General features: G+C 42.6%; 1 protein-coding gene across 1 annotated transcript; it reads left to right on the top strand.

The window, feature by feature from the left end:
• The first annotated feature begins 1,037 nt into the window (after positions 1 to 1,037).
• SMARCC2 (SWI/SNF related, matrix associated, actin dependent regulator of chromatin subfamily c member 2) lies at positions 1,038 to 15,900 on the top strand. The gene is made up of 27 exons (XM_061557490.1): positions 1,038 to 1,490; positions 2,989 to 3,108; positions 3,588 to 3,673; positions 3,820 to 3,901; positions 4,004 to 4,096; positions 4,262 to 4,331; positions 4,767 to 4,836; positions 5,612 to 5,704; positions 5,786 to 5,918; positions 6,109 to 6,221; positions 6,751 to 6,872; positions 7,010 to 7,047; positions 7,210 to 7,337; positions 7,499 to 7,570; positions 7,718 to 7,831; positions 7,981 to 8,134; positions 8,723 to 8,842; positions 9,087 to 9,149; positions 9,313 to 9,580; positions 10,365 to 10,526; positions 10,738 to 10,799; positions 11,832 to 11,952; positions 12,061 to 12,218; positions 12,329 to 12,463; positions 13,608 to 13,992; positions 14,395 to 14,547; positions 15,245 to 15,900. The coding sequence occupies exons 1-27, from the start codon at positions 1,344 to 1,346 to the stop codon at positions 15,319 to 15,321; spliced, it is 3,339 nt and encodes a 1,112-aa protein (XP_061413474.1). The 5' UTR covers positions 1,038 to 1,343; the 3' UTR covers positions 15,322 to 15,900.
• The last annotated feature ends 2,173 nt before the right edge of the window (positions 15,901 to 18,073 follow it).

The following is an 18,073-nucleotide window of genomic DNA, read 5'->3' as shown; positions in this document are numbered from 1 at the left end:
TAAGGGGCACAGGGTGACCAATAAGGTCTGCATTGGTCTGTATAAAGTCAGGCCACTGATCAAGGGGTTTGACAGGTATGTAGTGGTGAGTGTACTAGTGGTGATTGTCTATTTCTTTGTTTCTCCTTTGTGATGGGACTTTGTGGGATGCACGTTGAGATGTATAAGGGATACGGGGTGACCAATAAGGTCTGAAATGGTCTGTAATAAGTCAAGCCACTGATCAAGGGGGTTTGACAAGTATGCAGTGGTGAGTGTAGTAGTGATGATTGTCTATTTGTTTGTTACTCCCTTGTGATGGGACTTTGTGGGATGAATGTTGAGATGTATAAGGGGTACGGGTGACCAATAAGGTCTGCATTGGTCTGTAATAATTCAGGCCACTGATCAAGGGGTTGACAGGTATGTAGTGATTCTAGCTTTGAAGCTTTCGTGACTGCAACGATTCATACTCTTAGGTTTTTTCGGTAAAGTCACGTAGATAAAAATATAAATAAATAATAAACATATTAGAAATAATAATAGAAATAAAATAATAAATCACGACGTTTCGGAGGCAACACAAGCTTCCTTCATCAGGTGTAAAAAGGCACAGCAAAATAACTGTACGTCGTGATTTATTATTTTATTTCTATTATTATTTCTAATATTTTTTATTATTAAAATTTTTATTTTTACCTACGTGACTTTACCGAAAAAAAAACTAAGAGTAGGTATTTAGTGGTGAGTGTACTAGTGGAGAGTGTCTATTTGTTTGTCTTTCGGCCTTGTGATGGGACTTTGTGGGATGAATGTTGAGATGTATAAGGGCTACAGGCTGACCAATGAGGTCCGAATTGGTCTGGAATCAGTCCGGGCACTGAACAAGGGGTTTAACAGGCATGCAAATCCGATGAGCTTTAAAGATCTTCCCCTCCCCACAGCTATCCATGAGTCATATTTATATTACCCCCCCCGCTCCCTCCCCACAGGATCATCATCATCATTATTATTACTACAACTACTACAAACACCACGAATTAAATCGCGCCATAAATATTAAATCGCGACATAAAAAAAAACCTGGTATTCATAATCAACGTTTTTGGGTTTAGATCGCGTTATTTATAAATGTGTCGTAACCCTCCACCACCAGACACGGCCAATCAGTAAAAATGTGTCACGTTGACATAGACAAATAGTTCACTGCTTTAGCCCACCGGTGTGTTGAAGCCACAACATTGTGTTAAAAAAAACCTGGTGTTCGTGTTATAGTTGTGGTGGTGGTAATAATAATAATAATTAGGGGCAACAGGCAGCAGGCGGCGCGGCGGGCACCTACGCGGGCAGCGCCGCGGGCAGCTATGAGGGTCCTCGGCGCGGCGAGACGCGCGGACAACATGGCGGCGCGCAAGAAGGACGGCGGTCCCAACGTGAAGTTCCTCGAGTCGACGGACACCGTGGCGCAGTTCGACAACGTGCGCCAGTGGCTGGGCAAGCACTACAAGAAGGTGAGACGCTGGGAGGGCTAGAGAGGAGGCGGCGGTGTGGGACCGAGACATGGCTACGGGACGAGGTGAACACCCACCCCCCACCACCCCCCACCACCATCCCACACAAGCCGCTGTGGTGCTGAGCGAAGCCTGCGCAAGGCCGCCCATTGTTCTCTATCGAGACGGTCGCGTTCATTTGGTTCGACTGGTTGTTGTTGATGTGCTCCGGTGTTGCGTTTAAGTGGGGCGGCGGGGAGTTTGAGGCGAGCGGCGAGAGGTTCGATGACGGCGGGGGATGCGTTGGTGCAGCTTTGTGAGCTCTGGGTGGTTGTGGGGATAAACGCGCGGGATCGAGTGGATGTGGTCTGTCTGGGTCGGGTTGTTACGCGTTTCGCCTGTCTCCCCCCCCCCCCATCGTTTGTGGCTGTGTTTTTAGGATTTGCTTTGGTTAATTGTATTGTTCGGTCAACTTTTTTTGTGACGTTCTGCTCGTGTTATTATTGGCTTTGTTGTGTTCAAGTTATGTCCGTCAGGAACAAAAGCGGCGGTGGATGCTCGCTCTTTATCCGATGTATTGTTTTCATTTCGTTGTGTTTTTATTATTATCAATAATTTTTCTATGTAAATATGCAGTATCTTTTCATTGTGCAGTAGTGGTGTTTATGCCTTGTGGCTGCAATATAACAAGCGAATGTGTGTGGAAGTTAAGCGACGGGAACAGTCTTTTCTGCTGTTGGATATTATATAAATCTAAGTCGAGGTCGACACTGGCCCTTTAATCATCTCTGGGTTGAGTACAATATAATCACCAGTTGGTAAAGATAATGTCAATATCGGCTGTGCTATGGAGAGGCATTCATAGGAACTGAAAAGGTCCCCACGTCTGTTGTTAGTATGTGGACACTTTCACTGGCAAACACACTACACTGTATTTGCAGTATTAACAATGTTGTATATTCCAGTGTTTTAATTCCTGTTTAAAACTGTTTATCATGTACTGTATATATTGCGCAGGGCGGTAATAGATATAATACAGGGCAGTGATATATCTGTAAACACATGACAGGCCGCTTAATTTTAACCTTTTTTTACTGTGACATTAAATTGTTTATCTAATTTGCCTTGTACATAACGGTTTGGAGTTACATGTTTGAGTTCAAGCTCGGTAAGTGTCTTCCGATATCTTCTCATCAATTTTCCCCAATATTGTTTGAGCTTCTTGAGACCACCTTCATACAGATGCTTTATAGATTAATATTGGAACTCTTATTTCTATCTAATTAGGTTCTAAAGTGAAAAATGTATATATCCAAAAACAGGTTCAGGGAAAGGACACTATGGGAAAGGCTGGTTAAGCTCATCCATTAAATGCGATCACTAAATTATTGAAAGATTTTCACTGTCCGTTTACGCACAAAAAACTTACTTTTACTTGTATGATTTCTGGGATTGGTATTGTACAGTCACTTTTGGGACAACATTGTACTGGATTGGTGGTGTGTGGTTCTGTGTGCAGTACATCCAGGCAGAGCCTCCCACCAACAAATCCCTCGCTGGCCTGGTGATTCAGCTGCTGCAGTTCCAAGAGGAAGTTATGGGAAAGCATGTCAGCAATCCCCCTCTCACTCGGATTCCGGTGAGTGTTGCATCTACCGTGCCCTTTAATACTTATCAAGATACAAGGATGCCACTTACAAGTAGTCTGACCAGAATTGTTAGCAGAGTCACAAGCAAATATAAATTAAGCATAGACATTACAATGTTCATGCATGAACTCCATCAAACACATCTATTACTATCTCACAAGTGAAATGTGCAGTTTAATGTACAGTAGTATGAATTAGATACCTATTACATTATCTTACTGCAATAGATAGATGATGGCCTTCCCATGCCATGGTGGTCATGGGGGCTACTGACCATAGTTCACCATGTTGGTCAGTGTAGGTTGATAAAAAGGGAGCCCAAGACTAATTTAGATATCAATTGCCAATGATGTTAGCTCGGCTAGGATCAATCTTCGGTCACTGTAGTATGCTGACTAACACCACCGCTATTTACAAACTTTACATTTTAAGTAGTTTTGAGGATATTGGTTTGTGCTTTTTCTTGCAGATGAAGTGTTTCATGGATTTCAAAGCTGGAGGGTCTCTGTGTCAAATCTTGGCCGCTGTGTACAAATTTAAAAGTGACCAGGGATGGTAAGTACAATTGATATATTTACAAATTACAGTAAGGGACCTCATGGTTGGGTTGGTTTGGATACATTTTATAAGGAATTGCTTATGTTATGAAAGTTTGGTCTTGTGGTAAATTAATTTGCAAATTTGTTTACGTTTTTGTGCAGGAGGCGGTTTGATTTTCAAAATCCATCTCGCATGGACCGCAATGTAGAGATGTTCATGACCATCGAAAAACTGCTTGTACAGGTTTGTGTTTTTTACCCAACTGTTTTCACAACACAGTTTGAACACTATAATATCTGTTTCTGATTTGTGGTTGATAACTTTTTTTCATCTCTTACCTTACAGAATAATTGCTTGTCTAGGCCAAATATCTACCTCCATCCTGATATTGATCACAAGCTGGCTAGCAAACTGAAGGATATAGTGAAACGACACCAGGTATGTTTCATGTATACATCATCCTTAACATTCATTCAGATGTTGACTTTTTATTGTCGAAATATTTACCAAGTAAATTGTAGTTTTTTTGTAGATGATAGATGATGCACAACTTTTGTTTGAGTAAGTTGCTGAAGTCGGGTGTCGATGTGTACCTTGCCACAGGGATCGCTAACGGATGACAAATCAAATGCTTCCCACGTGGTCTTTCCTCTTCCAGCCAACCACGATGAAGGTATACAATTATGAAATTTGCAAAAGCATGTTTATTTTCATAGTTTTACTTGTGCATGCTATTCCCTTCATGGTGGGAAATATCTGGTACATCTTCTTGGTTCTTTCGGTAAAGTCACGTAGAATGGAAATAATAAAATAATTAAAATGAAACATAAAATAATTCTCACGACGTTTTGGCCACAACGCAAGCAGCCGTCCTCAGGTGAAGACCAGGTCTGTCAGAAAGACAGACGGCTGCTTGCGTTGTGGCCGAAACGTCGTGAGAATTATTTTATAATGTTTTATTTTTATTATTTTATTATTTCCATTCTACGTGACTTTACCGAAATAACCAAGAAGATGAATCCCTGCAGTCACGAAAGCTTTAAATCGAAATTTATCTGGTACATCTTATCAAAAGCATTATGATCACTTGAATGCCTTTATCTTGCAGACGAGTGGGTGCGACCTGTAATGAAAAAGGATCGCCAAATGCTCCTGCACTGGGGCTTCTATCCTGACAGGTAATTCAGACTGTTTTTACATTTGTAAACAGGTGCTTGCAGTTTCATACCCATTCATTAAAATGTTAAGAGTGCATGACTTTGCTGAAATGCTGAAACATAAAGCATGGTAATGCATGCGTATCATCCACCTACCATTGTTCTGGATGAAGTGCAGGGTAGATCATATTGATTTGTGAAACTTTCAAACCTGCGGGAATATCAGGCCACAGGATGGCAGTACAGTATGCGGATTTTTGAATCCATCTGCATTGGTTTCCTCCCAAACACTAAATATTCCTTAAAATGGAAGCAGAAATGTATCAAGAAGTTGATGAATAATATCTCTGCACTTTCAGTACAGATATTTTGTAAATCGGAATGGCTTTTCCCATTCATTGAAGAGTAAAAAATTATGGAAGTGTTTCGGACAGTCATTCGACCTCCTAACCTAAAAATATACATGTATCACTTTTCACAATACAAAATAATAAAGAACAAATATAAAAACTATTGAATAATAATTAGTTAAAACAAAAATAACCTTTTCAGGGAACTCACAAAAAAAGATCTGCATGTCGGGATACCGTGACACTGTTGCGGATAGATGATGTAGCCTCCTAGGTGGTTCTTGTTTGATGTCATGGTGCATTTCCATGTGAAATTTCGTGAACGCAGAAATTCGATTTCGTTAATCGAAACGTGTCCATCATTTGTCAATTTTGTTCACGTGAAATTTTGTAAACTAAACGTTCGTAAATCGAGAGTTAACTTGCACATGTATTTTTTTTCACAGCTATGACACATGGCTGATGGCTAATGAGGTTGACGCTGAAGTAGAGGACATGCCCCCACGGAATGGACCCTGGAAGGTGGGAAAATGTTCTCTGTTAGGGGCAATGGTTCCTAAATACGTAAAAAAAAATATTTGAGATGGTTATTAACGCTGTTTTGTGTTGCTAACTTCCAGGTGCACTGTCAAATGGATCTTGGACACAGACACGTTTAATGAGTGGATGAATGAGGAGGATTACGAAGTGGATGACTCTAGGAATACTGTCAGTACCAGGAAAAAAATTTCTGCCAAGACTCTTGGTGATGAGGTGAGGTCTAGATGATAATTAACATGCTTCATAGTATTATAAGAAGAAACCTACCAATAAATATAAAATTGTGTATCTTTTATGGTGACATTGTTAAAACGTGCATAATATTTAATTCTATTTGAAGACTAGTTTTGCCCTTTGGATTAATTCAATAGAGAATAACGGTTGTATTTTGTTTGTCTCTCAGGCCAACAGCCCTGAGTCGGACCGGAGGGAGAGAAGAGGCAGCAGCATGAAAAAGCGCAAACGCTCGCCATCTCCACCACCTGTAGACACCAAGAAAAAGAACATCAAGAAAGGGTTTGTCTACCCAGCATGCTTTTCATCTTTCATTTTCCTGGTGCTGTGCAATATTTTAAAGTTGCATACATTTCTGCTGATAAAATCGGCATTATTAACGCTTTCCAATATGGATTGAAAGCTCTGAAGTATCAGCTGTATCTATCTATCCCATAACATGCTCACAACAATCTTGTAAAGATCTGATGTAAATATAATAAAGTTGTATTGCTGCTAAGGACTTAGCCTTTAGAAAAAGGCCAATAGATCACAGGGTTGCCCAAAACTTTGCAATTAAAGAGCAGTGAAAAATGGTTATTCCTTTCCAGCCAAGGCAATGACATCACACGCCACTGGCCACGCCTCCCTTCCAGTTCATGTCATTACATGTGACGGCATCTTGTGCAGCGTGGAAGATAATATTCTTATTGCTCGTTAAAGGATTCTGAGGATAAATGCATGTTTCAGAGCATTAAAGAATCTATGCAATGCATGATTTTTCTTGTTTGATGTTGCTTTGCTTGTTTTGCGTTTTTTCCCTGCCGTATAGGCCGGCTACTCCATCAGGTAAGAAGAGGGGTCAGCGGGAGGAAGACCAAGAGGACTCGAGTCGTGATGGGGACAACTCGTCGCAGGCAGCAAGTGTGGAAGAGAACAAGCCTCCCAAGACTGGTGAGAGATCACTCTGAAGAGCATGTTTAGAGAGCAACATATCCTGGCTTTCTGGTATTTATTACGTGCACAAATAGCATTAATTTCCCTGCTGCTAACCATAATTGGCTACATGTATTGCTTGTTTTCGTTTGCAGAAGAACAGACTGATAAAACAGTGGAGTCTATAACCAAGGTAAGGTGTACACTTTAATTGAACTATACTTTCGCAATGGTTCATTTGTAAATAGCCATGGCCATTTTCATTACAATATGTAATATTTGTCTAATCTCTGTAATTTTTTAGACTGTTGATACAAACAATTTCTGATGTTGTGGCTGTAATGGTTGTGTGAAGGAGGGCGAGACTGTTGTGGGACCCAAGCCTGATCAGGCAAAGAACCCCGACCAGTTGGAGGACAACGTAACTGACCAGATGCACCACATTGTTGTGCCCAGCTACGCTGCCTGGTTCGACTACAACAGGTGATCCAGCGAAACTGCGGACACAAACCTTATAATGTGGGGCATGAAACGCAGTTACACAAATGTAGCTTGCCCATTACGTGCCATTTATATGCCCTCTAGTACAGATGTTGATTGCAAATGTATCTCATTACATGGCTCTGTTTTTCACGTTCCTTCAGCATTCATGCTATCGAACGACGTGCCCTACCCGAGTTCTTCAATGGGAAAAACAAGTCCAAAACTCCAGAAGTGTAAGCGGCAATTCACAAATTGTTTTACGCGTGATGTAAATGTGCTTATTTTTTACATTCATTGGATGAAACTTTAATGAGTAATATGTACGAGCGAGTCAAGCGGAGGTCCCTTATTGAATGACTTTACTTGTGGTGTGTGGACAGGTACCTGGCATACCGTAACTTCATGATCGACACGTATCGGCTGAATCCCCAAGAGTACTTGACCAGCACCGCCTGCCGTCGCAACCTTGCTGGGGACGTCTGTGCTATCATGAGGTGAGTATCACAAGTGAGCACACATCTATATAAACCTAAATTATGCTCATTAGTTAGAAATTTAAATAACCTTTGTAGAATCATGTAAAATTTCCCGTATGGTTTAATCTTGAATGTCTATTCTTTATTTTGTGGGTTTTAAATTGCAGAGCCCATGCATTCCTCGAGCAATGGGGCCTCATAAACTACCAGGTGGACACTGATAGCCGACCAGCAGCCATGGGACCACCACCGACTTCTCACTTCCACGTGCTGGTGGACACCCCCTCCGGCCTGGTGCCCCTCCAACCAAAAACCACTCCGGTACGCACTGTGTAGGGAGTAGAGCGAAACACCACAAACACCGCGACCTGAGTTCGATTCCCAGCCACAGCCAGTATATCAGTGGCGAGTGTTATCTGAACCGGTCCTGTCCCCTCCCCCCACCTCACTGACCAGCGTGGTGAAGTATTTTCAAACAGCCTCCATGACCGACATGGTGGTGGGTGGCCTTCATCCAGTAGTGGATTCATAAATTAATGTTGCCCCCATTTTTCAGCTCCAAAATGGTGAAACAACATGCTTCTAATTACAAATGTTCATTCTGTTATACTTTTTTTGCAAAGGCAGTGGATGTAATGACTGCTTTGGTTTCACATGAAGCATTGCTTTTCATTTTTACAGTTTTTTTGTCATAATGATACTAAGCTTTATAGTAAATCCATCATTGGAATGCATTATTTGAAATCTTAATGTCTGAATTTTGTAATAATATCTATTGGGATTGGAACAAAGTTCACTTAAAACATCTGCTCACCTGTCTGTCTCGAGGGTAGCATTTCTTAACTTAGTCTACTTGAATACTTCAGATGGTACTGTACTCACTTGTATCGGTGTCTGGTGGGTTGTTAGGTGGCGTCCGTGCAACCCACCCCAAACAACTCGGACAAAGCGAAGGAGAAGACGGGAGAACTACAAAACTTTGGACTGCGGTCAGACATGTATGCCAAAAAGGATGGCACATCTGCTAAGGTAACAAGCACAAGGGTTGGCTGTGTTACAGCTGCCACCAGGGTAATGTGAAACTGATTCTGGGCTACCTATTTAACCAGGGAACTATGAGATGTTGCTACAATATTGGATAATAAGAAAATGTTGTGAATGTACGACTGCTAACTTTGCCTAAAACAAATACTTGTACGCTTGTAAGGTACAGTGAATTTGAACAGTTTCAATTGTTTCTAACTGTTGTGTTTTGTGTTTACATTTTTGGCAGTCAAAGATAGCTGGTTCTGGTGCCAGAGACTGGACTGACCAGGAAACTCTATTGTTACTTGAAGTGAGTAAAATGTGTCCAAAAGTTGTATTGTACTTAAAATGTATAGCTTCATAAATAATGCCTCATTTGCTCGTCCTTTTCACAATAACATGACGCCATATTGGAGCTGCATCTGCTTTGGGGCCTTTCATCATCGGCGTTTTTCGGCGTGTTTCTGCGGCAGGGCCTGGAGATGTTCAAGGATGACTGGAACAAAGTGTCGGAGCACGTGGGCAGCCGCACGCAGGACGAGTGCATTCTGCACTTCCTGCGGCTGCCCATCGAGGACCCTTACCTGGAGGAGGGTGTGGGCTCTCTGAGCTCGTTAGGACCACTCGCTTACCAGCCCGTTCCGTTCAGCCAGGTTGGCAACCCCGTCATGAGCACTGTGGCATTCCTCGCGTCCGTCGTGGACCCACGCGTCGCCACCGCCGCAGCGAAGGCCGCCCTGGGTAAGTTGGGTCCGCTGGGAAGGCTGGGTCACAGAGGGGGGGGCTTAAATGTTTGGCAGTTGGACAGAAACTTGGAAAATATAAATGAAGTTTTTTTGTTGTTGATATTAGAGGTATTTCTGTACAGGTTTTGTCCATGACGCAGTGTAGAAGGCCGTTGTATATGGAAAGCTAGAACCACTATGGTGAGAAGTGTTGTGGAAGATCAAGTCAACAGGCACATTTTTTATAGTCTAGCGGAGTGTGCGACACAGTTAAGTTTGTGCAAAAACGTTGATTAAAAAGACTTTAAAATAAACTATTGTGTTAAATGTTTAGATATGTCTATTTTTTACATTTTGTTATATCACTAGCCAAAACAGATGATAATTACATTTATGCCATGGAAATGCCATCTCCTTTTAAGTATTTTTTGCCCCTCCCCATGGGATAATTCCTGGGAAAACACTTATTGTGCTGCTGATATGCTGGAGGAATTGAGATATGGACCACGCAGCTTTGCGGTCAGCGGTCAAATGGCCTGGAACTGACTGTCGCTACATGTTCGACACTCTTTCCAGACATCTAATGAGTTCAGTAGAAAGTACAAGAGAGAAGTGTTTAATAGAGCTTTCAATATGAATATTGCGCACTCGTGATCACCTAGGTTTATAAGAGTTGCGCGTTTATAAATGTACTTACTGTGGCGCTTATGTCAATTGATTGCCCAGCATGAGCGTCATGGCAAGTGTGCATAAAGGGGAACGTTTGGCTTACCTGGTGCACTTGATTGGGTGCTTTGCAGATGAGTTCCAGAAGATGAAGGAGGAGGTGCCCTCGGCCCTGGTGGAGACGCACGTGAAGAAAGTGGAGGAGGCAGCAAAGTCGTCCGGCAAGGCCGACCCCTCGTTCGGGTTGGAGAGCAGTGGCATAGCGGGCACGGCACCCGAGCAGCAGGAGAAGATTGGTACGCGTGTTACTGCGTGCGTGCTGGAGGAAGCCAAACGGGGTTTTTAACTTTAACTTACGCATTTCACACGATTGATAGTATGGCATTTGTAAAGGATGTCTTTGTTTTGTTTACCTCCCTGTTTTGTAATCTTCATGATTATGAGATAGACATTTGGTTGTCGTGTGCGAAGGTTAGAGACTTATTATTCCCCGTTGTGTGCGTGCAGAGGAGCCCACCGAGGAGCCTAAAGCTGACAGCCAGATAAGTGATGAAAAGAAAGATGATAAGGTGAGATTGGGATGTCGATTAAATGCATCTGTTAATCATGCTGGTTGGTGGTGCAATCCAGCTTTGTAATGTGAGACAAGGTGTCGGATGTTTAACACCAAGTTAAAGTGACAAAATACATCATTTTATTATTGACCTTATTTCGTTTTGATAGCTATAGAATTGGCCTTTCGGTTCATATTAGAGTGTTAAAGCTAAATGTTATAATTACAGCACTTTCTAGGTTTAAATGTATTGTAACCTTAAGCAGAAAGTGAACTGTAATCTTTGGTTCTTTCAGTAAAGTCACGAAGATAGTCGTGGGTTTTTTGTATTTATTTTGGATTTTTATTTTGTATCTATGTGACTTTGCCTTAAACAACCAAAGAATATGAATTCCTGCAGTCACGAAAGTTTTAAGTTAAAAAGAAAGTAAACTGGTCTCGAGAAGTTTATGGTTTACTTGAGCAGCTTGCATATTTAATGATTTTTTGCTTCCGAACTTTCCATATTTTTAGTTAATATTGCAAATTGTCAAAAGCGGAGTATATGTAAGGTTAATTTAAAATTGTAAAATAATCCGTATTACCACATCCCGTTGGGTTTAAGCGGGCTGGGAGCGCACCAAATTACTTTATCATCATTATACCCACTGACAAATATTTAAGCGTTTAAAATGCTGGATAAATGTTACCATTTTTGAATCCTTTATATTAAGTTCACTTGCTTGCTTGCTTACGACCGTGCAAATCTTTTGGTCGTTTTTTAACCCACTTCCCGTGATCCAATCGAGCTGACATTTTGCACACAGACTCGTTGTGCGTGACAATTTATTTTCGTGAAAATTTTTTTTCCAAAATTTTACACTTTTTAGGACAAAAATTTATATTTAATTACCAATTGCTTAATGGTGGCAGGCAATCATCTGACCCATAGGTTGCATCCATCTCAAGCCAGAGGACGAGAGGACTCTAGCCGCCACGCATATAAAGGATTTATAGTGAAAAACTTTGTTTTTACGGGTTAATTTTTTAATGTCAATCTCCTGTACAGGAGGAAAAGGCAGCAGAGGGTGCTGAGGAAGGTCCTAAGGAAAAGGCAGCGGAGGGGGAGAAGAAAGCGGAGGATGGTGTCATGGAGTGGGAAAACCAGAACAAGGAGGACAAGAGCAAAGGTGGGCGAGAGAGCGCGGTAGTTCTGGGGTTTTTTCAGGTTGCCCAGTTTTGTCCCTATACTTGTCGCGGGACAAGTGTCATAACTAACTCATGCAATTGCTCCACAGAAAGTGAAAAGGATGCAGAAGAGAAAGAGAATGAGACTGCCATTGAGAAGGAGAAGGCTGAGAATGGAGAAAAGAAGAAAATGGAGCGCGATATCGGAGAAGGAAACCTTGCCACTGCTGCTGCTTCTGCACTCGCATCGGCTGCTGTTAAAGCCAAGGCACGGTTTAATTGTTTACACTTCTCCCGTGATTCTATTGGCATAAACACATACCTACATGCTGTGCGCGCCTCTCAGCTCGGTGCTCATGCATGCTTGTTCATTTGCAGCATCTAGCAGCTGTGGAAGAGCGGAAGATAAAGTCACTGGTGGCTCTGCTGGTGGAGACGCAAATGAAGAAACTTGAAATCAAGTTGAGGCACTTTGAAGAGCTTGAAAGCATTATGGATCGCGAGAGAGAAGCGGTGAGCAAAACACACAAAGCCATCTTTTTGTAGTCTGCTTGAAACACCGTGGTAACTCCCTTACTACAATATTAACATTTTAAGCACATTATTGATTTCGAATTGCCCTGTAAATTTTGTAGGAGGAATCTCTAGTCTATAAAATACATAAAAAGCAGTTCAATAGTACTTTTTTTGTTATGTTTCTGATCTACACAGAAGTATTTTATCTGCTACCCTTATGCCTCTCCTAGACTGCTGACATCATATACAAATCAACCTTCTAAATCTGCTTTAGATGTGCAAAATCCTATCTTTCAATCCATCTTGCACTTTCTTACAAACTATTTCACTCATCACTGTTATCTGTACTTGATGACCGGTTATCACCCACTTTCAACTCGGGAGGGAGACGCATTGGGCCAAGTGCAGCTTTAATGCATACACATAACTTGGTCTCTTTAAAGTATGTTTATACAAGAACGAAACCCTCAATCTATATTGCATTGTACCTAGAACAAAGAAATCACATGGTTATTATGAATTATCTGTTAATGCCTCATGCACCTGGAATCCCATTACCTCAAAAATGCCCTTGGTTAACTCTAGTATCTAAATCATTATTTGATACCCATGCTGTCAAATCTGTATAACTTTACTTGCAAATGTATTTGACAAACATCTTTGTCTGTTTACATACTTGTGCAAGAATCACCCTAATTCCATTTTATTCTAGAATTTGTTGTGTTCGTTACTGGGTATTTATTTGACTACATTTTGATATACATTTGTGTGCGGATTTAGATTAGTCTTTAACAGTTTTTGCGCTTCATTTCTATTTGGTTATTTTTGCTCTGTTTTGTTTGCTTCTTTGTTGTACTTTGTCTTTATCCTTTTGGTGAGCCAGATCACTCGTTAGTTCTCAGCTGGTTAAACAAAATAAACTTAACTTGAAAAGCATTTTAAGTCAACTGGGATATTAGGATAGTTGTCCGCAGTTGACAGAAGTTCACCTAGTAATTAGAGTGTATGGCTACACACATTGTAAGCCTCTTGATTGACAAATTTGAACAAAAGGTGTTCGAGTCGACGCGATTCGCACGAGTGCCCGTAACACCGCTGTTGACGAGCATCTGCTAAAAACACTTTATTTCACTGATGGCAGCTGGAGTACCAGCGGCAGCAGCTCCTGGCCGACAGGCAGGCCTTCCACATGGAGCAGCTCAAGTATGCGGAGATGAGGGCCCGGCAGCATCACTTCCAGCAGATGCAGCATCAGCACCACCTCCCTCCGCCAGGCCCTGTAGCCGCCGCCCCACCGCAACCCATCCACCCGCCCCACGTGCAGCAGCCTTCGCTGAGCAACCCTCCCAGCACGTCCAGTGCACAGCCTAGCCCGACCGTGCAGCCTGCCAACGCCAACGCTGCCGGAATCGTGCCAGCGGCACCGAGTGGGACTGGGGTCCTTGATGCCCAGCCGCAGCCTTCAGGAGCTCAGCAGCAAAATCTGCCACAGTCTGCAATAGCCCAATCGTCAACACCTGCACAAGGTAAATATTTATGGGCTGTGTTGTTCTACTTGCGGGCATTGAGTTGCCAAACGTCCATGCGAAAGCTGCCCATCTTGTAATGGTTATCGCACTGGACTGACAATCCAGTGGTCATTGATTCAACCTCCCGGCACGACGGTTGAAACAGTGGGCAAGTTTCCTAAATCGTGCCCCACCTTGTCCATCTCGCATTTTTAATGGGTACACATTCAATGAGCACATTGCGTGTGGGTTGGGTAGAGTGCGGGTATTGCCATTACTTTCAAAATATTGTGTTGTAGTGTAGTTTTTTTTATTGTGTTCGTTACTGTATTGTGCAAGTCTCTTGGACCAACAAGTTTCAACAAAGGTTCCCTGTGAGGCTTTGGTGCAGACAACGGATCGCGCCACTTTCATTCACAGCTGCTGCAGTAGAGCAGCAGTCATCGGCGGGAGCAGCCAGCTCCAGTGGTGCAGGATCACCGTCCAATGGAGCTGTGTCCACAGGGAGCCAGAATCCAGCCATGGGCCCCTCTGCTCAAGACGGCACCCCTACGGAGAGCAGCCCAGCACCAGGTACACGCCTACATTGGTCATTTGTCGTCAATGCAGGTACCAAGGCTTGCCACGGAGAGTGATGGTCGTGAATCTTTTTTGTTCTTGAGCGCATGCGTATGTGCTGCTGTGTGAGTTTGTGGGTATGTGTGATACGTATGAATATATGGATGTATATGCCTTTTGTGTATGAGTGTGTATATGTGTATGTTTGCACATTACTTGTATCTATTTTAGGTTCAGTTTAATCCAGCCATGAGCTGGCCAAATATTTAGTTGGAACGGTACAATCAATAATGCCCTGGTGCAGAAATCTTTTGGTTTATACCGGGGATAGACTGTTACAGTTTATATTATGATCTATCTCATTAGTTTGTATGCATAACTGCACGAAGTTGCTAATTGTTATCATCATGATATTTATCATGATGTTGGTGATCTCCGCCTACTTGAACTGCTCCATGTGGAATATTTGCCTGTCAGCCAGGAGCTGCTGGTACTCCAGCTACCATTGGTGGAACCACAACAGTTTTCCCTCACCCCCACATGGCACATACATCCCTCTATTTTAATACAAATATTTATACCATAATGTTTGTAATAATAGTTTATAGTTCTGATGCGTTGTAGTCTGTCATGTTGGTCTACGGATGTGTGACATGTGGAGTGTTGCGCAAAAGATGATGAAGACATTACAGGTAATTATTTTTGTTTTCAGTAGAGCAAGGAAATCCAGCTCCAAGTGAGGATGTGGCTACTCCACCAGCTGCTGCAGCGGCACCAGCACCGCAGTGACGTCACAAGCTCCCCCCTCCCTCTAGAGTTACTGGCTACTTATAGCTGTTGTGGGTTGGATGTTGTATTTTTTAGCTTGGTCTACACATTACCCACAATTCCTTCAAGATAATGTAAACTGGGTGCTTTATAACACACAGGCCATTAAAGCCCAGATTTCTACGGTTCCACGTTGGTTGCTTACCTTGATTCGGTGATGTATATAACCTTTCATATTCTGGTACCTCATAGCCTTAGTGAGTTTGTCAGCCATTGATATAGTGTGAGGTCCTTGCCTGCTTGATTATATATAAAGTAGTTGCCATAGACTTTAAATATTTTTCCCCGTCTGTAAAGTTAAAACATACTTGTTGATTTGAAGTTGTCAGATATTTGATACCAAGCATTAGTTATTTACAAATGTTTAAATTTCATTGTTTTTGGTACATTGAATATTTTGTTAAACGTCAGATGTAAAAACTGATGTATTAAACTGCTTGACATTTCGTTTAGTACATTCAGTATGTGGTGAATCGTGTTCTATTACATTTGAGTTTGCTGTAATGATGCACTCATTAATAAATGTTTGCTTGACTTTTAGGGGTCCTGTTTATGCTTGTAATTTTGTATGTCAATAATTATAAAACATTCATGGCTCGAATACAGGATAATAGAGTGATTATAGGTGACTGACAAATGATCGTTTTCATCTGCAGCCAGTTATTGTTGTTGCCAATGGTAATCACTTAATCTACACCCTTCATCTATCATCATCAGCCATCATAGTTTGTCAACATTAGTCACTGTCTCATCTCCATTATTTTGCAATGTCATTTAGGCATCTTGACAGGTGCCTCATCGTGGGGTTTTTTTCCGCAATGGAAAAGTTAAATTCCATTCCAGTGTTCCTGATGCACAAGGGAAAATGAGTTTCCACCAAACTTAATTTTTCAGCTACAGAAGTTAAATGAAGCACCGTGCGGTGTTTTTTCACCGAATTATGGACAAGATGCATCCTCCCGTTGGGAATGTGTCTTTGTTGTGGCTTCATCCACAGATGCCTTTGAATAATTGGAATTTTACAGATTTATCCCTGTGACCGCTACTCATTCCAACCACAACTGATACTCTTTAACTAAAAAACAAATCTCAGTATTTTCAAAATAAAAATGTTGAAGTTATGCAGAGTTAGATGCACGCATCAAATGATCTATATTATCGTATTGACTGCTGCAGTCCAGTGATTGTATCCAAGTAAAGCACCCTCATTGGAAGCTCCCTTCAAGAGTTTTGTATAGCCAAGCCGTCTCAAATGAGAACTCGGCACTTCATCGCGCATTGCCCATAAACGTCTTATATATTTTCCTTTTGAAGGCAGTGCTCTTTATGAATGTGAAATGTTATTTTTTATACCACTACTTTTACTGGTAGGAACCTCCTGGTTACACCAGCCCACAGGGGATTATTGTGTCTGTCGTGCAGGGAGGGGCTGGGTGGAGAGGGGCTGGGTGGGGAGGTGGGTTGGGGAGGGGTGGGGCTGGGTGGGGAGGGGCTGGTCACCCCGTGGTGCCCTTATAAAACTCAACGTTTAACCTACTCACGCCGGCTTGTACCCGCCCTCAGTCGGGCATATTTGTGGAATACACCACGCCGCCGTTGACCCTGGCCATTGACCGAGCAACCCAACGTTCCTACCAGCTCCCTCCGCAGGAATGTGTTAACGCAGTTATCACCGCAGTACAGGGTGGTTCTCCTAAGTTGTCTCGAGTAAAGTATGTGCACCAGGGTAGACACTCACGAATGGCCTCTTTCTGCACATCTGCAAGTGTCAAGTCTGCTTGGCATAATTCCAAGATGGGAGCGACGAGGGTGGTGGTGGTGACATGGAGAGGAAATTATTTGAGTGCAAAAAAAACTGACTTTCTCTCCCATGATGAACCTCCTGCTTGGGAGCTCTCACCATAAAATGGGAATTACTGTCGGCAGGCTGCAGCACAATGCTCTCAAGTAAATCCTCCGAGGTCTAATGGAAACTAAAATTACCTGAGCACTTCCAGTTAACTGAATGGTATTTTTCAACGCTAGTCAAACAGGCCTAACGTGTCTCGATTTTAAAGTCCGAGCACCTTGCAGGCTCATCCCCTGCGCAATCGAGGCGAGCTCAGCAGTGGAGGGGGCGGTCTCAGAACCGGCCCTAGACCTTTGGGGGCCCTAAGCAAAATTTGGTTGGACGCCCCTTTGATGTATGATTTTTTTCACCCACTAGCTAGCAGTGACTCTAGGGGGCCCTCTGCTGGCCACGGGGCCCTTTGCAATTGCAAGGGTCGCTTAGTGGCTGGGCCGGCTCTGGGGGGTCTCATCGTTTAGCGTGGACGAGTCGTCCTGAAGTACAGGGTGGTCTTGAAGCAGAACTCGTCCCATCTTATGACCCTCATGCTCTGCTTGGTTCATGCTAAAAGAGCTTTTGTCACTTGACTTCCTATGATCTTTATGCATGTCGGGGCCATTGTGAACCTTTGTTTTCCATGTGCTCATGCACACGTATTGGTGTGGCGAGCAGCCTGATAAAACAGGAGCAAAGGGGCTTCTTGGAAGCTATCCTGTGATGGCTCTGATAGTCAAGTCCTATATAATCTTGCGAGATTTGCTTTTGGTGAAGAACTTTAGAAATTCTGTTTTAATATTTCTGGCTGTTCGGCGTTTTGAGTCTGTGCTAAGGGGCCGTCCATAAATGACGTCACGCGATTTTGGACGATTTTTAACCCCCCCCTAA

The sequence above is a fragment of the Lethenteron reissneri genome, chromosome 23 (assembly GCF_015708825.2).
Source record: "Lethenteron reissneri isolate LAM-NWPU_2019-01 chromosome 23, ASM1570882v1, whole genome shotgun sequence".
NCBI lineage: Eukaryota > Metazoa > Chordata > Hyperoartia > Petromyzontiformes > Petromyzontidae > Lethenteron > Lethenteron reissneri.
This window is presented reverse-complemented; position numbering and strand designations above follow the sequence as displayed.

What these genes read in the sequence shown, in the direction of transcription:
- SMARCC2 (XM_061557490.1), top strand. Translation starts at nt 1,344, where the DNA reads ATGAGGGTCCTCGGCGCGGCGAGACGCGCGGACAACATGGCGGCGCGC. An exon ending in TCGAAAAACTGCTTGTACAG is followed by an intron (nt 3,902 to 4,003) that starts GTTTGTGTTTTT and finishes CTTACCTTACAG; the next exon opens with AATAATTGCTTGTCTAGGCC. An exon ending in AGGATGGCACATCTGCTAAG is followed by an intron (nt 8,843 to 9,086) that starts GTAACAAGCACA and finishes CATTTTTGGCAG; the next exon opens with TCAAAGATAGCTGGTTCTGG.